A 20,317-nucleotide genomic window follows, 5' to 3' on the forward strand; every position below is an offset into this window, starting at 1 on the left:
TTCTTTGTGCTCATCCCTCCAGTCTCATGTCACTTAAGCTTTCAGGCCATTTTCACTCCTGTGCGTTTTCTCAGGATGTCTCTGTGCACATTCCTGTGTGAGCCCGGTGTGCGTGTAGAGTCCCTCTGGGGTGTGTATGGGGAGGGGCCCCGGGGGCTGGCACAGGTGAGTCCGGCAGGGGTGCTGGGGGGAGTGCCCAGAACCGTCCCTCCCCTGCACTTGGGATTGTCAGGCGGAGCCCCCTGCCCCAGATGGGGCATGAAGTGATGTCCCGCTGGGCTTTTAACTTTCACTTCCTTAAGTGCACATGAAGTGGAGTATTTTTTCATAGGTTTCTTGGCCATTTGTGTTTCTTCTCTTGTGAAATGCTTTTGTTCCATATTTCGCTTGTGGTGTTTGTTAGTTTGTTCTGTTGATTTAAAGGACTTCTCAATCTGTTCAGGATGCTAATTCTGTTTTGGATGCGGATGGATACATGCATCTCCCTTCCGGTAGTGGGTGGTTCTTTACTCTGTTGGTGAGGAGACATTCTTAATGTACTGTGGCCAGTTCCACAGTCTTCGCCTTTATGATTACGCCTTTTTGCATCTCTTTTTATTTTTTGAAGATGTATTTATTTATTTGAGAGAGAGACGGAGAGTACGTGTGTTGGGGAGGAACAGAGGGAGAGGGAGAGGGAATCTCCAGCAGACTCCCCACTGAGCATAGAGGCTGACACGGGGCTCGATCTCACAACCCTGAGATGGTGACCTGGCCTAAACTGAGAGTCAGACGCTTAACCAATTCTGCCACCCAGACGCACTGCGTTTTTGCATCTTAAGACATTGTTTTTTAACCTCATGATTTCAAAGAAGTCTTAATCTTTCTTCCAAGAGTTTTGAAGTTTTGCCTTAGATTTAGGGCCATGATCTGTTTGGAATTGACTTTGTGTGCGTGGAGTTTGACGTGGCAGTCTGATTTTGGAACACGTTCCCCCGTGGGGATGCAGGTTTGCCCCCACCCATGGATCGGCTCAGTCTTAAATCAGGATTCCATAGGTATGTGGGCTCCGTCTAGGCTCTTATCCATTCTGCCGGTCTGTCTGTTTGTCCCTGTGCTGGCTTCCTTTTCTTGGTTCCGAGGTCTTGCTGTCCTGCGGGCCAGGCTGCCCATGCCTCTTTCTGGGGCGTTCGTGAAAATACAAAAGCAGCTCGTTAGTTTCATGAAAATCCCAGAAATCACACTGAATCTACCCATCAGTTGGAGGGAATTCACATTCTGTTTTTGCATTTCTTTAGTTCTCTGGATCTTTTATTTATATTTATATTTATTTTATTTTATTTTATTTTATTTTATTTTTTAAAAAGATTTTATTTACTTATTTGACAGAGAGAGAGACAGGCAGAGAGAGAGGGAACACAGGCAGGGGGAGTGGGAGAGGGAGAAGTAGGCTCCCAGTGGAGGAGTCTGATGCGGGACTCGATCCTAGGACTCCGGGATCACGCCCTGAGCCAAAGGCAGACGCTTAACGACTGAGCCACCCAGGCGCCCCTGGATCTTTTATTTTTAAACAATGTTTTCTTTCTCGTCTTCTTCTGATACTCTCTAGAAAGGCGGTTGACTTTTGTCAGTGAATCTGGCACATTTTACTAACCTCTTTCATCAATTCTCATGTTCTGTGTGTGGATGTGGTTGAGGTTTTAGAGAAAGTAATCATATTACTTGTGAATAATGGCAGTTTCTTTTTTTATTTTTTTCTGTTTTGATGCATATTTGTTAATTTGTTTTGTTTTGCTGGCTAGGACTTCTACCACAGCACTGACTACAGTGGGGAAAGCAGGCCTCCCGGTGTCATTCCCGATCATAACAGGAGGCCTGTTCACACTGCGCCGACTTCGGGGAGTTACTCTAAGCATTACGGGTGCCGTTTGTCATGTGGGGGACGGTTCCTTGCTCGTGGTGTTAAAGTCATAAATGGTTGCTGGGGTTTATCAAGTCCTTTCCTCCTGTCATCTGATATGAGAATACATTTTTGCCCCCTTATTCTCTTAACGTGGTGGATTTTATTTGTAGACTTCCTGGTAGTGAGGGACGGTATGTTCTGGAAGTAAATTGGCTTGTTGGGGTGGATTGTTCCAGGGCCTGGCAGGAGCAGGTCTGTGGCCATCGCGTGGGCCGCACTGCCAGAAGGGAATGTGGTCGCGCCTGAATTTGAAAAATGCTTCCTTCTGACTGGCCCCTCATCCTTCACGGTGCTTTGACATAGAGCTGTGTCTGTTGTGTTGAATATTTGGTCTGGTAATAGTGACACTGTGATGTCTTGTTTGCAAGTGTTTTGAGTGTAGTGAGACATCTGTACCTTTGCTAACCTATCAAACACCTGTCTTGAGCACAGAATGTGGGGCGTAAATTGTCACGTTTGAAGGAGGTGAGTGTCAAGTAATTCACACACCACACATGGCCTCGTTGCTTTAAGAGAGCTCTAGGTTATTAATTAGCGTTGTGACAGATCACCAGTGGCCGTCTTGGTGTGTCCAGTGTATATTTTACGTGATAGGTGGCTGCCTTCTTCTTTTTTTTTTTTTTTAAAGATTTTATTTATTCATTCATTCAACAGAGATAGAGACAGCCAGCGAGAGAGGGGACACAAGCAGGGGGAGTGGGAGAGGAAGAAGCAGGCTCCCAGTGGAGGAGCCTGATGTGGGGCTCGATCCCAGAACGCCGGGATCACGCCCTGAGCCGAAGGCAGACGCCCAACCGCTGTGCCACCCAGGCGCCCCAGGTGGCTGCCTTCTAATGCACGTTTTAGATTTGTCACGGGCTCTTCCTTGGCGTCGTTCATCAGGTGTTAGAATTCATATGGGGCCGGAGTTGCTTGGATCGTGCTGTACCCGCTCACGCTATGGTAACTTCTGGGCCACACGGCTCCTGGGCTCCCGGGGCTGTGCGCCGCACAGTCCTCCCAGCAGACCCGCGGGTGTGCTGCTCCTCGCACAGAGACGGTCTCCGCGGTGCTTTGTGTGCTGGGAAGTCATGTGGCTCGTGCACATGCCGAGTGTTTTCGGGTGTCTGAAACCAGGTTTCTGTAAGTCCTCATGAGCATGGCGACATTTTCGAGTTCAGTGTATTTAGTTTTTTAGACCGCAGAGTGGCTTAGCTCCTGGAGCGCCCCGTGGGGCTGTGTGGGTCCTGCCTCGGGGGCCCCTGGAGGGCACGGCAGGTTTGCAGAGTGAAGACGGGGACCTCTCCAGCCCCTCCTGGGAGCCTTCTGTGCAGGGATGTCTTTTGAGTTTTCTAGGAGAAACCTTTGTTGGTGCTCAGGTGTCTGAAGTTTGGCAAGCGAGAGTGAAGGGGGTGCCCGTCGCGTTTGCATTTTTTCAGCCCCGGTGGTAACAGATACTAGTCACTCTTACTGCTGCTGCTGAGTGTAAGTTGGTTTGTACAAAAGATACTTTGGGAGGAGTTTGAAGTTTGAACTACTCTTGATGAATTCCGACTCTTCAGCAAAGACAAGCACATCAGGAATGTTAACAGAACTTTAATAGCTGATAAGATCCAATGTGTATTCACGGTTGGAGCCATTTCGGATCGTTCTGCGTTTTCACTAAACATGCCCGTACATGCGAGCATCCTGCCTTTATTGTCCTTTGCCAGATGATATGGCTGCTTATACTGACAGCACATTCTTTAATCTTGAGTTAATGTGCCGTGACAGAGCTCTCTCCCCATCTCTGCGTCTGCTCCTGACTCACGGCGCTGCTCCCGCTAGTCGCCCCGCGCAAGCAGCTACCTTGTTTCCACCTGTCCTGCCGCAGCGGTCAGGGAAGCACCTGGGTCTCTGGCAGATGGCGTGGTGGGGCTGTGACCCCCTGAAGAAGTGCCAGTGGACACCGAGGCCCGGGTGTGGTCTCTGTCCTCAGCACTGGGCTGTCGAAGGGTGGCCATGGACACGTGTGCAGGAAGCAGAAGGGATCCTACCACGTCGTCCAGAAAGTCTGTGTGAGTGTGTATGTGTATGTGTATGTGTATGTGTATGTGTATGTGTGTGTGTGTATATGGTGCCAGCCTTGTTCTGGTCTTGCACAGAGTCAGAGAACATAGCCCTGATCACGGTGCTTTGTGGGGACACTTGAATTTGGAGGGTAACACTGAATTGCTGGCGTCCCCCGTGTCACAGTTCTGGGGAGCCTCTGTTTCCTGACCTGGTCGTCCAGCAGCCGTGTAGGAAGAATGTACTGACTCCCAGGCTGTGCCCCACCTCCCCGGTGCCCCCCCGCCCCTGCCCCCCACAGGCAGGTGGCGCAGGCCTGGGGGGTCCTGGTGGTGCCTGTGTCACAGGCAGTAGTGTAGATGCTGGAGGGTGGCTTCTAGCCCCGAGCTCAGCTGCCTCCGGCTGGTGGTGGGAAGCTCCAGCGACGCTGTCCTCTGGCCTCACCGTGCTTGCCCTGGGGGAAAGGGCTGGGCAGACACCGCCCCACGCACCCTCAGGCCGCTGGTGGAGTCTCCTCCTGATTCCTAGCTTGGCCCTTTTGGCTTGTGACCCTTGATTTCGGTGACCCTCTGGCTCTTCCTGCTTCGCCTTGGGGGGACTTCCCACCAGCTCTGTCCTTTGTCACTCTTCTGAGCCTGGGCCCAAGGGGACTCTGGGGCATTGGGCCTGGTCAGTGAAAGGTCTGGTGGTGGCCGGACACCCTGTTCTCCTGGTGCCTTCTTTAGTGGGGTGTGAGAGCACGTGCAGGGACCACTCGTCCTTGGGGTTGTACCATCTGTGGGGGCTGACCTTGGTGAATGTCCTTCAGAAGATTCCTCTTGGGTTTCGTTTTTAGTTGAGTCTATGTCAGGGAGCAGCGGGGCCCTGGCTGTGGAGAAGCCAGCAGGAGCGAATGCTTGCTCCCGGTTTGCCCCCAGGCCCATCGCTGGGTGTACATTCAAGGGAACTGGTGCTTAACTTGAACCCCCTTTAAGGGTCCTGTTGTTGACTATGAAAACACCTGCTTGGAAAAGGTGATAGGAAAGCCGTTATTGGTGGTGTCTCTTGCCAGGGGCTTGGCCGTGGCTGGGTGCGTGCTGTGAACAGTAACAACGCGGATCAGATGTAGGTTAGAAGCCCTGCCGCTCGCAGCCTGTGGTGCTGGGAACGGGATTCCATGTCCTCAGGACTTGCTCTCAGCGATGTCTCATCTGTGGAGAGCTCATTATGATGGCAGTCGAATGGAAAAATATTTTCGGGGTAACCCTCAGAGGTCCTGTCCTGATGTGCTCACAGTCACACGTGCTGTCCTGGTCTGTGTGGCGGGGACGGGATCTACAGCGGGGCACACCGTCGCTCAGGTCGTCACAGCCCTTGTTAGGAATGGGGCTGAGGGTCCTTGAGATGGGATCTGTCAGAGGGAGGCAGTGGGGACCCTGGGGCCCCACGGGACAATCTCAGCTGGTTTGGGGAGGGAGTTCTGAAAGATGCTGAGTGACTCGACTCGGACCTGTGCTAATTGTCGTGATTTCAGAAGCAAAGCAAAGTCAGATGAAGTAATTTAAGACAAAAGATACAGGATAAATCACAGTCAGTGAAGAGGAAAAGAACAAAGAGAAAGCAGCCCTTAGCCTACTAATGGCACGTGTAGTTTCTGATGTGGGCCTGGTCCTGCCAGTCAGCTTTGCAGCCTGGCCTGTGGTTGGTCCTGGCGCGGCCTCAAGTGGACGAGTTAGTTATGCTGCCGATAGATTTAGGTCTGGGCCGGGTGTCCTGCAGCAGCCCCATCTTCTGGGGCCGCGGGGCCCCTGTCCTCTTTTAGCCCCTGCAGCCAGCCCTCCTGGAAGGGAGCAGGGACAGGAGCTGGAAGGGGGCCTGCATGTGGCTGGAGCCGTGGGAACCTCCTTGGTGTGGCCAGGGGCACGAGTGAACCTTGGGGCCCCCAGGAGGGGCTGCTGGGATTCTTGCTGCGTTGTGGTTCCTGCCGACCCCCTCCGCCTGGAGGCCCCTCTGCCTGGCACCCCTCCACGTGACACCCACCTCAGCTGGCAGGCAGCTCAGGACTTCGTTCTCTTCCATGTTCTAGATTTAGGAGCTCCCAGTGTCACCAGGCATTCTCCCTACATGGAAATCTTTTCTATGTTATTGCAATTAATGGAAAGTTTTTCCTCCTGGGAGTCTAGACAAGGCTGAACTGTCTGTCACCTCATAAAAGATAGACTTCTGCCTGCCCCCTTAGATAGATGGCTGTTGCAGTGTGTTCTGTGGGTGGCGTCTGGCTGCGGCGCTGGGCCGAATTGGGCGCATAGGACTGGGGGAGCCTGCCAGGGCAGGTGTGTAGACCTGGGGCCTGCAGGTGCTTTGACTGGGGTGGGGTTCTTTGTGGCTTCGTGTGTGTCCCTGGTGTGGCAGGACAGTCTGACAGGATGAAGAGAGGCTGAAGGACATTTAAGCCAGTTCCTGACCTTTTTGTCCCCCTTTCCTGCCAAAGAAACATAAATCCTGGGTTTTTTCTTATTTTCTAAATTAATGGCTATTGTTAGAGGGAAATAATATGCGAGAAGATGAGTGGCTCTGGGTGCAGCTCTGCAGTGACATCAGGAGCTGGGAGCACTCACTCAGAACAGATGTCAGGGTAAAGGGCATGTGAGCCTCAGCGTGACCAGTGGAAGTGATTCAGTTGGTGTAGACGTCAGTGTGCACGCAGAGCTGCGGAAGTGGCTGGGTGCCGCTGTCGGGAGTCGGGACAGGGGCCCGGAGGCTGCCTGTAGGCGGCACGTTCCCCGAGGAGGATGCGAGGGCGCTCGTCCTGCGGAAGACGGAGCTGGTGCTGATGGCGCGGACGGAGCTCTGCGTCGTCCCCCTGCCTCCTCTCCACGTCCCCCTCTGCGCTCTGCTCCTCCTGCCTCCTGCAAGGTCCGCATCAGCCTTCACAGTGCCGTTTGCCTGTCGCCTGCTCTTCGAAGTCTCCCTGTGCCGCGTGCTCCCCCACCGCTCCCTCTCAGTGGAGCTGAGTCTCCCTGCCCCTCAGTCCGTTTCACCTCTCCGACAAGTGGGGGCCCCTGACGTCCCGACTGCCTGGCCTCTGGGGAGCTGGGTCTGGAGTGCCACGTGATGGAGACACAGAATGGGAAACGCTGGTCCGAAAAGCAGGTGTTGTCTGAGATCTCACCGGAACGGAAAGGTCCAGGGGCTCACCAGTGGCACAGGCCTTGGAGAGCAGAGGCAAGTGGGGGCTCGAAACGAGGGGTGGAGGACCCGGATCATTCACGCCTCTTTTTAGCCAAAGAGAGTTCCAGGGTTTTCCTCTGTGCCCGTTATGTGCCAGGACTGGGCACGGAGTGAACGGGACGCAGGAGGGCCCTTCCTCAGGGGGCTCACGTGGGAGTGGTTGGAGCTGCAGGCTCGGAAGAGGGGCAGCTGTCCTGGCTGGGGCGGTACAGGAAGTTGGCTCTCAGGAGGTGGCATTTGAACCAAGACCTGATGCTGGAGATCAGGGCCGCCGTGGGAAGTCTGGGAGTGGGGCGTTGTAGGCGGAAAGGACAAGTGCAGGGGCCTTGAGGGGGTATAGAAGTTGCCGGTTTGGTGAGAGAGGAGGGGTTGGAGGCGATGAAGTAGGGAAGGGAGTGGCAGGGCAGACACCTTGGCGTCATGGCCAGGAGTTTGCATTTACCCTCAGTGTCTCGGGCAGCCACCGGCGACGGACCGTGTGACCTGACACGTTTCGGCAGCTCCTCTGCCGCTCTGTGGGGTGTGGAGGACCGGTGTTAGCAGGGAGACCAGCTGGGAGACTGTCACAGGGGACCCGGCACGAGATGACGGCCACTAGCCAGGGCAGTGGAGCCGAGAGAAGGAGTTGGAGCTGGCTGTGCTGGAGGCTGCTGCGGGGGTGAGGACACGAGGGTGAGCGTGCCACTCTCTGTGGCCTCGAGGCTGGACCTCGGGGGACGATGACCCTCAAGCGTGCGTCTCCTTAGTTGCAGAGCCAGGATTTGCATCCGTTGTCACAAACCTTCATGGCTGGCCACGCTCTTGTGGCATTTTAGCCTGCCTGTCTTGTTAAAGCCATTTTTGGGGCACCTGGGTGGCTCAGTCAGTCAAGTGTCTCCCTTCGGCTCGGGTTATGATCCCAGGGTTCTGGGATCGAGTCCCTCATCGGGCTCCCTGCTCAGTGGGGAGTCTGCTTCTCCCTCTCCTGCTCCTCCTGCTTATGCATGCACTCTCTCTCTAAATAAAATCTTAAAAAAAAGTAAAAGCCATCTTTGTTTATGCTTGAACCACTTGTCCCTTTATTTACATGTTACTGGGATTAAAGCCTTAAAAGTATAATTTTCAGGTTATCAAGAGACATCAAGTAGAGTTGAATCTAAATGATTGAACTACCTGACTGATAGCTTTCCTTAATTAATGGGAAATCTGAATTCTTTTTTTTTTTTTTTTTTAAGATTTTATTTATCTATTCGACAGGATAGAGACAGCCAGTGAGAGAGGGAACACAAGCAGGGGGAGTGGGAGAGGAAGAAGCAGGCTCATAGTGGAAGAGCCTGATGTAGGGCTCGATCCCACAACGCCGGGATCACGCCCTGAGCCGAAGGCAGACGCTTAACCGCTGTGCCACCCAGGTGCCCCGGGAAATCTGAATTCTGAACGTTTTCCCAAAGTAGTACAGATACAGGGCACTCTGCAAGCATGTGAGTGTGTGGGCTGGCCCGTGCTTCTGGAAGCCCCGAATGGGGACCCGGATGAAGGGGGCAGTAGGTAGTTGCTGGGTTGTTGGCTCCTTTGCAGACGGCTTTGCAAGCCCGTGAGCGGTCTGTGACTGAGAAGGCTCAGCTGCCTCCTCCTGGCGCCTTGCTCAGCCGTGTGCACCAGACGCATTTGCCTCTGAGTGCTTTTCCTCAGTTTCCCTAGGTAATGTCCCGTGGACCCTAGTCCATCTCAGGACAGCTTGCTCTGTTCCTGCTTGTGAGTGGGGTTAGGGGGTGTGAGAGAGAGAGAGAGAGAGAGATAGCCAGCCAAGCGCTCTGAAAGTCTGGGGCTCTGTTAAGGGTGGGAGGGCCCCATTGCTGACAGGACCACTCCCCAGGATAGTGAGATTGCAAAGCAGGAAAGGAGATTTCTGTGCCCTCAGTTCTGGCTTTTCCTCCATTGCACACACACATGTGCACCACACACCTGCCCACACACACATGCCACATGTCTGTGCGCACACATGCATATGCTCCACCCACGTGTGTGCACATGCCGCACACGGACCGCACATCTGTGTGCACACACCTCACCTGTGCATGCACACATGTACTGCACACCTGTGTGTACACGCACCTCACACCTGTGCACACCACACACACCACACATCTGTGTACCCGCACGTGTGCACCCCAGGCCCCTTTGTTGACCAGGTCCCCGCTGGGCCTTGCACAGGTAGAAATCACTTAGATGCACTTTTTCATCAGGAGCTCGTTGACGTTGCTGTTTCTTTCTTACTATACAATTGTAGTTTTTTGGTGTTCTCTCTTTTAATTTACATATGAAAACAACTCTTGTGTACTAAGGCAGACCAGTGGTGGCATTTTGTAAGCCTTACAAGACCCTGTGTAGTCAGATACCAGCGTGGACTCCTGGCTCTGCTGCTCTGGGGGAATGGCTTACCCCGTGCGTGCTGGAGCTTTCTCACCTGTAGGAGTTCTCTGTTCCTGTGCAGCAATATCGCCACAAACCTAGCACTTCAAACAACACCCACTTATTCATATTTGGTGACCCACAGTTTCTGTGGGTCGGGAGCCTGGGCATGTCTTAGCTCAGGATCTCCCTGGGTGGCCACCAGGTGTGGTCTGGGCTGCAGACTCACCGGAGGCTGGACTGGGGAAGGATCCACTTCCAGACCCACGTGGTTGCTGGCAGGACTCGGTTGCTGGTCAGCTGTGGAGCCGGGGCCTGGGTTCCCCGCCACTTCTCGGCTACCCTCAGGTCCTTGGCACACGGCCCTTTCCATATGCAGCTCACAGTGTGGTAGCCTGTCCTTGACGGCAGCAGGGAGAGTGTCTCCCGGCAGGACGGGTTGCTGTCTTTTGTGACATAATTGTGCACATGCCATCCCCTGTGCAAAGCAGGTTGCAGGGCCTGCCCACACTCAAGGGGAGGGTACCACACAAGAGTGCATGCACCATGAGGTGGGGGGGGCACAGGGCATCCTGGGGTCTGTCCACCACGTCATCTGGAAGTGGGGTCGTAATCATACCTGCCTCAACGTTTAGGGGAGGGTGAGCTAAGTGAAGGCCGTTGGGACAGTAGCGTTTAATGAATGTTGGCAACTATTGCACGATCACAGCAGCGTTGTCATTACTGGTGTTAGGTTGCTTACCGAAGCCCACGTACTGCACCGTGGCATTTGGGCTGTCCCCATGACTCCTTCCTGCCCTCAAGGCACCCTTCCATCTCTCCTTTGCTCTCAGTGGCCTCCAGAATGCAGAGTGTACCACTGTGGAACCCTTCCATCCACGCGTTTGCGGGGCTGATGCTTCTCCTTTGTTCTCGGCCCTCCTCAGGCCTGGTTGTCATGTGGCGACCCCAGAGGTCCTTGCTCCCTGCCTTAGGTCTCCGACCTGGAGGGTGCTGCGGACAGTGCCCCTGTGCAATTTTGGCTGTCTGTTGTGGTGGCCTGCTCCCCTGCCAACTGGGAGCTTCTTTCACAGCAAGCTGACCCCATCTCTGGGTGCCCTGCTGCCATGTCTTGAGGGTAACCCTAAGGAGGGGACAAGGGCCACACGAGGAATGGCTGAGGGAGAGGCCTGAGCCCCATCCCTGGGTGTTCCTGGAGCCGTCTGAGCGTTGCCCTGCGCAGGGCATGAAAGCCATGCTGGGACTTGAAGGAGCCGGACTGCACCGGAGAGGCATGGGCCAGGGCAGGTGGACTCGCCTCTCTTGGCCCCGTCGTCTCACCCATGGGTCTCAGGTTGGGGGCCTGCCCGGTGAGCTGATGGTGGGAATGTGCCTCCGTTGTGAGGCTCCACTGTTCCTGGCCACGTTGCGACTAAGCAGGCATGCAAAGGAATTCCCCACCTTTCTGGTTGTCTTTGCTAGAACTTTCCAGTGGGAGATAGAAGTCTGCCAGTGAGCTGTACACATGCTTGGGGTCTTGTTCTTGAGGAGATGCTTGGCTGACTTTCGTGGCCCTGCACTGCTCTGTCTGGTGAACTGTCACACGTTTGTCCCGACTGGCCCTGCTCCTGCTCGTCCTCGTGCAGCCTTGTCCTGCCCGCTCTCTGCCTGCCCTGCCTGCTCCAGGCCCCTAATGAGGCTTCGCGCCCAGTGGCCGTGGAGGCTGCCGAGTCTCCTCTTGCTGCTGCAGTCCGGCACTGACTGTGCCCTCGCTTCCCCAGCCTGTCTCCACCCTGTCCACGGCGAGGAAAGGCCCCGCACAGTTGGGACACTGTCTTGGGCTTTCCTTGTGCCCCGGTGGCTTGGCAGGCCTGTGACTGCTGCATGGCTGCCTGGGTGCTGGGGCGGGGGCTAGGATCTGTCAGAGGGGTCCTCTCCTGCACGGACCCTGCTTCCCCATCTGACCACTGTGCCACTGCACTGGCCGGTCGAGTGCTGCTTCCAGTGTCACCAGGGCGAGGGCACCCAGCATGGCGGCGCGGTGTCAGCCATGTAGCGTTTGCACAAGAGAAATGGCAGGTGGTGCCACGCGTTGCATGGTTTTGGTCTTTTGTTCTTGTTCGTATATTCTTCCCAGTTCTCGCTAGAGAGCTGCTGTAAAATGAGCACGTGTGTGGACGTTTGTGTGTGAACGCGTGACTCGTTCAGCAGGTACCTGGCAGCTGCCACGTTGGGCCGGGCTCTGTGCTGAGAGGCCCCGGCTTACGTGGTGGTGACTTTGTTACTTGTTGGGAGTAAGCATAGTGGAGGGTGTACTAGGGTCGACACCAGGCTGGGGGCCTGGACTCTAGGGCTGGTGGTGCCCCTCGTTGACCGTGGGCCCTGCATTAAGAGACTTCCCCATCTAGGCCCAGGGCCTCCGCTGTAGAGCTGGGTTGATGCTGATTTGGGGATGCAGTCCACAAGCTCGGTGATATTTGGGGGTAAGGGCAGTGCAGGAAGGGGTGGAGCTCCTTGGGTGCAAGCACAGTTAGCCCTGCAGGCTTGACTTGTTTGGGAATGTGCAATTCGCGCTCTGTTTGGGCATTTGCTCGTCGAGCCTGCCCCGTGTGCCTTCTTTGCATGAGGCCCGGGTCAGCAGGGAGGGTCTTGTAAGGAGAGAGAGGAGGCTAAGCTACTCCTGTGTCCGTGGCCCGGGTGATGGAACGGCTGGTGGGAGCGTATGTGATGCTGAGATGCTGGAGTCGGTCCTCTTGGATGGTGATGACTGTGCAGTGAGTAAAGGCACATCTACTGAGAGAACAAACCCAGTGCCTGGATGCAGAGAACAGATTGGTGGCTGAAGGAGGCAGGGGTGGTTGTGGGTGAAATGGGCGGAGGGGGTCAACATAAAGTAAGTCAGGGGATGTAACGGATAGTATGCTAACTGTAGTCAGTAACGCTGTGTTGCATATCTCAAAGTTGCTAAGAGGTCTTAAGCCTCATCATGAGGAAACAAATTCGTAACTCTGTGGGTGACAGGTGTCAGACTTACACATACTACAAAGATCATTTTGTAGTATATACCAAATGCTAATCAAATACTGCACACCTGAGACTATATGTCAGTTCTGCCTCATTTAAAACAACCTGTTTACCATGTGAGAGACATTCAGAGCGTTTTTCCATGCACCACCCTTCCCTGACCACAGCACCCCTCCCCCTACCGTGCTTCCTTCCCTCTCTCCGTTCACCCATCTATCCGTGTGTGCACCTGCCCAGCTGCCTGCCCGCCCCTCTGCTCTCCTGTCCCTCCACCACGGAGAGAGTGCTCACCCAGAGGCCAGGGGCTGCTCTACTGCCTGACCAAGTCCTGGGTGGCCGTGTGCAGTCTCTCCCCGTGGGCTTGGGGGAGCAGACAGTGTCTTCTCTGGGGGCCAGCTCGTGTGGCAGGCTGAGCCCGGGGGTCGGTGAGACACTGCAATTGCTTGTAAGTCAGTAAGAAATTAAGGTAATGGGAATTTTATGAAAAAATTAAGTAGCAATTAATACTTGTATACATTTTTATTTTTAATATTGAGACAGTGTAAAACATTGATCGTGTATATGTATTTTGAATGAAAGAATGTATACATTTTAAAGTTTCTCATGTGTTTACTTCTGCTTCACCACCTGTTCAATTTTCTTGCAGATTTTTGAAAGGATATTGTTTATATGGGCGATACGTCACCCTGCCAGTGGATATGTTCAGGGGATTAATGACCTTGTCACTCCTTTCTTTGTAGTCTTCATGTGCGAACACATAGGTAAGACCATCTCATGATATTTTTTTCTTGCAGACATTGAACGTGAGCTTTGGTGGCCCTGCCGCGTTACTGTGCGCGGTGGCACCGATGTGGAGAGGTGCCATTAAGTTAAATGTTGTAATGACGACTGAAAAGAGAGAGTAATAGTTTTCTCATTGATGCCCGCCTTAAAAAAAGTCCGTAAATCCACGTGTTTAACTACTGAAGAAGACATTGAGATGTAGTTTTATTCCGTCTTCTTTTTAATCATACACGGGGAGTGTGGCTTTGTTCTGATTGCCGGCAGAGTGCTGGCTTTCGTGGGCTGCGTTTGAATGGATCGGGTCAAGGTGATAGAGCGCTGGTCGAATGTTCTGCTGACAAGCTAAACCTGAGCCCTCTTTGATTGCGTTCTGCGGCACGTTGTCTCCTTTCTACCTTTGATATACTAGAGGGGTTCATTTGGTGGGAATGTTAATTACATGCAAAATAATTGGTTTAACGGAGATTTAGGTTGGGCAGTGTGGTCTCTCTTGGAGTGCGGTGTATTTTTTCCCATTTATGTTAGAGCAGTCAACTGTAATGTAACTGTACCTGTATGAACATGTGTGAAGTTTTAAAACAATTCTGAAAATACAAGTGCAGGATCTACTTTTTAATTTATCTGTGGGTAAAAAGTAACCAAAGGAGGGGTTTGCTGTTCGCCTGTAGCATTTTTTATGAAAAACCAATTTTAATTTGTCTTCATGTGAACCTTCCCGACTTGATATTTGTTTGTTTTTATGAGATTGTGTCTTTGGCCGCTTCAGCTTCTCATCGTGGTTGAGATCCGAGGGAGGAGGTGTGGCCAGGACGGGTTATCCTCTGAGGGCGCGAACATGCCCGTTCAGTGCGCTTTATTGCAACCTCGCACACTTTGTTGGCGTTGCTGATTTCATAGGTCTTTCATTGCTAAGCAACTAATGAGGACCACCACGGCTCCCTCCCTAATCGGCTCTTATGTAGGGGAGAGGCCGGCGCCCGAGAGCCCTTGCCTTTCTGCTCCTTCCTCCCGTGCTTGACAGATAATGAAAATGTTCTTAATGATCCTAGAACAGTAGGACCTGTCAGTAGACTTCGGGGTTGTTAATTGAAAGAAGTTCAGCTGAGATGTGATTAGAGCACTGATATTCCTTGTTAAATAGACCATTTAATTAATGTGGTAAGTAAGTTTGTCTTAACTACTTTACCACCAACTCATGTCAAAAGACCCAAGCCACCCTTCCTGCGTTTGCCTGAATCGTCAGCGAGATGGGGTGAAGGGGCAGGACCTTGGCGGTCATTGTCTAGAAGGGAGAAAAACCGGAGGAAATAGGCCTTATGCTCTGTCCCTGCCTTCCTGTGACCCCCCCCACGTGCGCACACGCACACACATGCACACACACACGCACACATGCACACACACGCACCAGGACGCGCATGTGCGTCGAGTGGATGTATGGGGTGATTTGGGGATATTTGTATGAAACACACCCATTATTTCTGGCAGTTGGCTGTGTCATTAGGTGGACATATTTTACTTTTCGGTCCTGGCTTTCAGATATGATTGGTGGGCGTGAGTTCTTTCAGCTCTTGCTGTCCGGACTTGGGAGTGTTCATGTGTTGGTCCCGGTCCAGCTCTCCTTACTTGAGAAAGCCTCAGGTCTGTTGAAGTGGCCTGGAGCCCTACCCGCCAGCCTCCCGGGCAGAAGTGTGTCTTTCACGCAGACCTTCATGGGGTGTGTGCCGGGTTGCTGGTCTCGGGCAGAGCAGCGGGGTGTGGAGACCACAACAGTTCAAGTCACCCTGTGTCGAGTGGACATCTGCTGGCCCTCGGCGGGGTGGGAGGGATGCAGGTGAGCAGAGTGAGTGTGGTTCTTGCCCCCTTGAGCTTGTGGTTGCAGCAGGAAGACGCGTTCATGAAAACAGACATTCGTGTTATCTGGCGGTGTATGGGTTGCAGGAAAGCAAACCCAGGCTAGGGGTCGGAGGAGCCTTTCTGGACTCTGTACGCTCCAGCTGCACCTTGTGGAATGAGCAGGGGTGTTGTGTGGAGGGAGCAACGGAGTGCAGTTGAGGGGCTGGAAGAAGTGCTGTGATGCGGGCATGGTGATGAGGGAGCACAGTCCCCACGGGAACTTTGGGCCAAGTCTGCTGGGTGCACGGAAGCCCGGGGGCGTGTTGGGCCACGTTGGCCATGGCTGTGGGAGACGGGAGGGGCTTTGGAGAAGCTCGCAGGCGCGGGGCACTGTGCTGGCGGCCACCAGGGCGAGGGTGTTGTGGTTTGCTGGGTTTTTAAGTGGGTAAACTTCAGATGCTTTGCTTATTGAAGATCTTGAAAATATAGTTTTTTCCTTCAGAGGGTGAAACCTGGTGGTAAGGATTGTGTGGTTTGGATCCTGGAGCACCCTGGCAGGACTTTGGGGTCCGCATTCTGTTCCCACACAGCTGTTCAGACGCTCGAAGGTGCCCATAGCACAGGGGTCAGCCCGCATGCACACTCCCTCCTGAAAGATGCCTGCGACTCAGTTCTCAGGGCAAGCTTGCATTGTTTTGGTTTTCCTTTCTTCTAAGCTGAACTCTGGGAAACAGTCCCCATTAACTGAGGGGAGAAGAAGCCTTCTGGGTGTGAGATCCCTCCAGGAGCCCTCAGGCTGCGGTGGGCAGCGCTGCCAGTCCTGATCGGGAGCCGGGCTTTGCCCGTGGAGGGTTTGCTGCGGGTCCCCAGCTCCAGGCCCACTGTGCTCCTGCTGGTTCACGAGGGAGGAGGGGAACCCGGCATCAGCTCGGGTGACTGTGATGTCCAGGCAGGGGCAGCCACTCTGAGCAAGCAGCAAGGGTCCTGACTTTCAGGTACTGCCACGTAGCGGCCTCTTAATGCCGCTTTTGTGACTTGAAAAAGGCAGAGATGGGAAGTGAACGGTGGCTGACGTACCTGGGGTTGACGAGCAGGGTCTGATTTGGAGGACTTCGGCTCATCAGGTAGATTGACTGCTTCCTTTGCAGAGGGTTGGTTCATCTTCTTTGGGAGGCTGGCCAGGATGATGAGTGTTGGAAGCAACTTGCAGAGTGGAGAGAAATGCTCAGAGAACACTGGGAAGCCGGAAGCAAGGTGAGAACGGAGTAGCCTGGAAATGACCTAGCATAGAGCCGGTCCAGTCACCCTGACTGGTCTCTCAGGGCTGCTAGGACAGTGCTGGGATGGGTCAGAAACATGTGCCGCCGGCTCAGGTCTCCCCGCGGAGCACCTCACACCCCTGGGGAGAGGCAGTTTGGTCCCACTTTCAAAGGTCACGGCGTCCCCAGATGCAGGCCTAGCACATGCACATATGCACGCTCACACGGGCTCACAATGCATGCCAGCCACCGCTTCTCTACGTAAACGTGGCACAGATCCTCGACTACCCTTTGAATGAGCCCATCGTCTCCGGTGGGCTCTGCAGGTGCCGTCATCCGCAGGAAGGTTGGGGAAAGAGGTCAGGAGACTTCTTATGATCTCAGAGGTGGGGGTAGCAGTGTGCAGAGTCCGTCCAGATGTGGAGGTGGGTAAATACAGGCATTAGGGAGCACTGAATCCTGGGGAGTCCCCAGGAGTCGAGTTCTGCAGCGGAAGTATATAATATACTCCCACCGTGAAAGAGTGCCCTATGCTGGGAAGGTTTGGGAATTTATGAATCCATCGTGGAAGAGTGCCTTGTGCCGGGAAGGTTTGGGAATTTAAGGGGCTGAAGCCTTAGGGATAAGAAACTTTAGGTGCATAAATGCTAGGTTTGCTGATGTGTGGATGTTCCCATTCTAGATCCGAGCCACGTCTCCGTGCCTGATCACGGAGATTGCATCCTTGACCCAGAGGCTAGGCAGAGTGTGCAGGACTCTCCAGCCAGCACACCTGGTAGAGATGTCACCTTTCTCCTGAAACAGGCATGTGACACATTCTTGAATTTTACCTTTTGGAAGTTAGAGGAAGCAGCAGGGTAACTACTACTTTGGACTTAGTTCAGGCCCCTGAGGAAGGCAGGTCTCGGATAACGTTGAGAGAGAACCCATGTCATCCCAGCAAAGACAGGGACCATGTGCATAGAGAGACATGGGCTGATGGGAGCAGTCCCAGAGGCAGGTGATGGCAGGGCCTGGCACTGTAGAGAAAGGCCTGGCCCGTGAGGTGGTGAAGAGATTGACGTAGAAGGGAGGGAGGCTGATGGGAGTGGATAATGAGGAAAAGGAGAAGTCTGGCATGTTCCCTGGGTCCACAGTAGATGTGGTGCCATTTTCCTGGACAGGCAGCTGGTTTAGGAGGTGAGAAGACCACTGTGGGTTAGGACATGTTGATCTGGAGCTTGGGAGAGAGGTTTGCACTGGGGGTTGCAAGGAGAATTGTTGCCCTGGAGGTGGTAACTGAGAGGTGTGGGTCTGGATGTGCTTATCCAGAGCATGTGGGCTGGTGAGGGCAGAGTCCTGTAGTCACCAGTGTTTCAGGGGTCTACGGGGACCTGACAGTGGAGGTTTATGGCTCTCTCCTGTGATGGAGTCTGGATGTCAGTAGTCCAGGCCTTTGCTGCTGGGGTGTGTCATCAAGAGCCCCGTGGTACCACTTCAGTGCTGGAGCTTGACCACCGGGGTTTACATGCAGGCTCTGCCGCTTACCAGCTGTGTGGCCTTTCTGGACGCGGGAATCGGGAGGGAATGGCACCATTGCCCTGGTTGCTGTGAGGCCCGAGTGAGTTACTGTGTGAAGAGCTTAGAGCTGTGTGTACAAACGCTGAGTGTTGGGAAGTGTGTTGTTGACATTGTGATTGTTGGGCCATGTCCCTTCTTTGTCTTAGCCTGTGGCTCCTCCACATAAAAAGTTGCTCTGGGTACATTCTTAGGGTCCACATTCTAGGTATGGAAGGAGGGAATTGGTGAAGGGCACAAGGCCAGAGGCCAAAGGGGCATATCAGCTGAGTGTGTCCATTTTCAGAAGGCTTCCTGGCTTTCCCTCATTGGCCTCTGGCCTCTGCCCCCTGCCAGCTGCAGGGGGAGCAGTGGAGAGAGACTCTTGCCGTTCTCCTCCTGGAGTGGAGGAGACGGGTGGGGGAGGGGGGAAGGGTGGGAGGAGATGTGTGTGCCCAAGGGGAATGATGGGCAGTTGTGGAATCAGGGAAGAAGTGGTTTTAGAGGCAGGAAGAAGGCCTGGGGTGAGGTGTCCCCAAAATCAAAGGGAGGGGACAGTTTCAGGGAGGGAGCAGTCAGCCAACTGCAGTGCCACCAAGATGCAGACTGGAAATGACCCAAGAGCTTGACGGTATGGATATTAGGTAACCTGCCAAAAATGGGCTGCAGAATGTGGCAAGTCACTCTTGTTTCAGTATACAGCACGATTTGGCATTTTTTAAAAAAGATTTTATATATTTATTTGAGAGAGAGAGAGAGAGAACATGAGCAGGGGGAGTGGCAGAGGGCGAGGGAGAAGCAGGCTCCCCGCTGAGCAGAGAGCCGACATGGGGCTTGATCCCAGGACCCAGGATCACAACCAGAGCTGAAGGCAGACGCTTCACTGACTGAGCCACCCAGGCACCACCCCCGAGCCGCAGGCAGACGCTTAACCGCTGTGCCACCCAGGCGCCCCTGGAATTTTTTTTTTTTTTGGGATGAGAGCTTTTATGATTTATTCTCAGAGCAACTTTCAGATACGGGCCACGGTGTGATTCCTTGCGGTCGCCATGCTGCACGGCCCGTCCTCGTGACTTAGTTACTTTAGCACCAGAAGTTTGTGCCTTTGACCCCCTTTGCCCCTTGTGCCCCCAACCCCATCGCAGCTTTCCTTTGGAGGACTTTTCGCTATGGAAGGTTTTCACGTATGAAGCTCGCAGAACGATGGCTTGATGAAGCTCCCCGTGCCGTCCGCCCGGCTTCCCGGCTCCTCCACGCTCCGCCTTGTTTTCCCTTCCACCCGCCGCTGACCCCCACCCAGTCCTTACTGTTACTACCTAAAAAATAGCTCTGTTGCGGTATAACATACATACCATCAAACTCACCCACTGTGAGTGACATATTCGTGGTATTTAGGGTATTCACACGGTGCAACGTCACAATTTCAGGATCTTCTCACCATCCTGAAAAGAAATCCTGCACCAACAGTGGCCCCTCTGTGCCTCCCCGTCCGCCAGCCCTGCGCAAGCCCTTATCCGCTGTCTCCGTGGGTTGTCTCTTTTGGACGTTTCATGTAAATGGAATCATACAACCGGGGGCCTCCTGAGACTGGCTTCTCCTGCTCGGCACCTTCAGGGTCCACACGGGTGGGAGGTGTCGGTACTTCAACCCTTATGGTCAGATCACCTCGTTATGTGGCTACAGCCCCTATTCCTCCACGTCACTGATGGACGTTTGGGCTCTTCTGCATTTTGGTTCTCACGAATGCTGCTGTAGTGAACCCCTGTGTGCGAGGGTTCGCATGCACGTGCTTTCATCTCTCTGGGCATCTGTGTACCCAGTGGTTGTATGGCAGCCGCGGCACCATGTGACATTCCTGCCAGCAGCGTGGGAGGGTTCCCGTGAGCCCACATCCTTGCCAACACTTGCTACTGCTTTGTAATTTTCAAATGAGCTGGAAGTTACAGGTGTCCCTTCTGACCTTTGAATCCTGTGACTCGGTTTCGCCTCGTCACTGTGTCACCGTGTCGTTTCCCTTCTCTTCTCCTTGTAGCCCCGTCGATTTCTGCTCCTTGAAGCAGGGACGGTGTCTCACGTGTGCATAAGCTTGGCACAGAGTGGAAGCTCAGCAGGCCCAGGATTGAGCCGGATCCCTGCCGGGTTTTTGTGTGTGTTGTGCAGTTAGAAAACACACTTTTCTAGAACTGCTCAGTCTAGCAAAACTGGGAAGCGGAGGCAGCATGGCAGAAGGCCAGAGTCCTTGACCTTGACAGCCCCACTGTTGACAAGAGGAACCTGGGTTTATGTCTCTTTGCAGCCACGCAGGGAAGGCTGGGGAAGGAGCTCCCCTCTC

General features: G+C 53.8%; 1 protein-coding gene across 2 annotated transcripts in view; it reads left to right on the forward strand.

Moving 5' to 3' along the window:
• The window catches only part of TBC1D22A (TBC1 domain family member 22A), a 318,127-nt gene that overhangs the window by 108,026 nt on the left and 189,784 nt on the right, over window positions 1-20,317 (forward strand). For both annotated transcript variants that reach the window (XM_040637731.1, XM_040637730.1), the window contains exon 8: window positions 13,221-13,335. In XM_040637731.1, the coding sequence (XP_040493665.1) occupies window positions 13,221-13,335 (115 nt within the window). The remainder of the gene's footprint in view (window positions 1-13,220; window positions 13,336-20,317) is intronic.

The sequence above is a fragment of the Ursus maritimus genome, unplaced genomic scaffold (genome assembly GCF_017311325.1).
Source record: "Ursus maritimus isolate PB19 unplaced genomic scaffold, ASM1731132v1 scaffold_21, whole genome shotgun sequence".
Taxonomy (NCBI): Eukaryota; Metazoa; Chordata; class Mammalia; order Carnivora; family Ursidae; genus Ursus; species Ursus maritimus.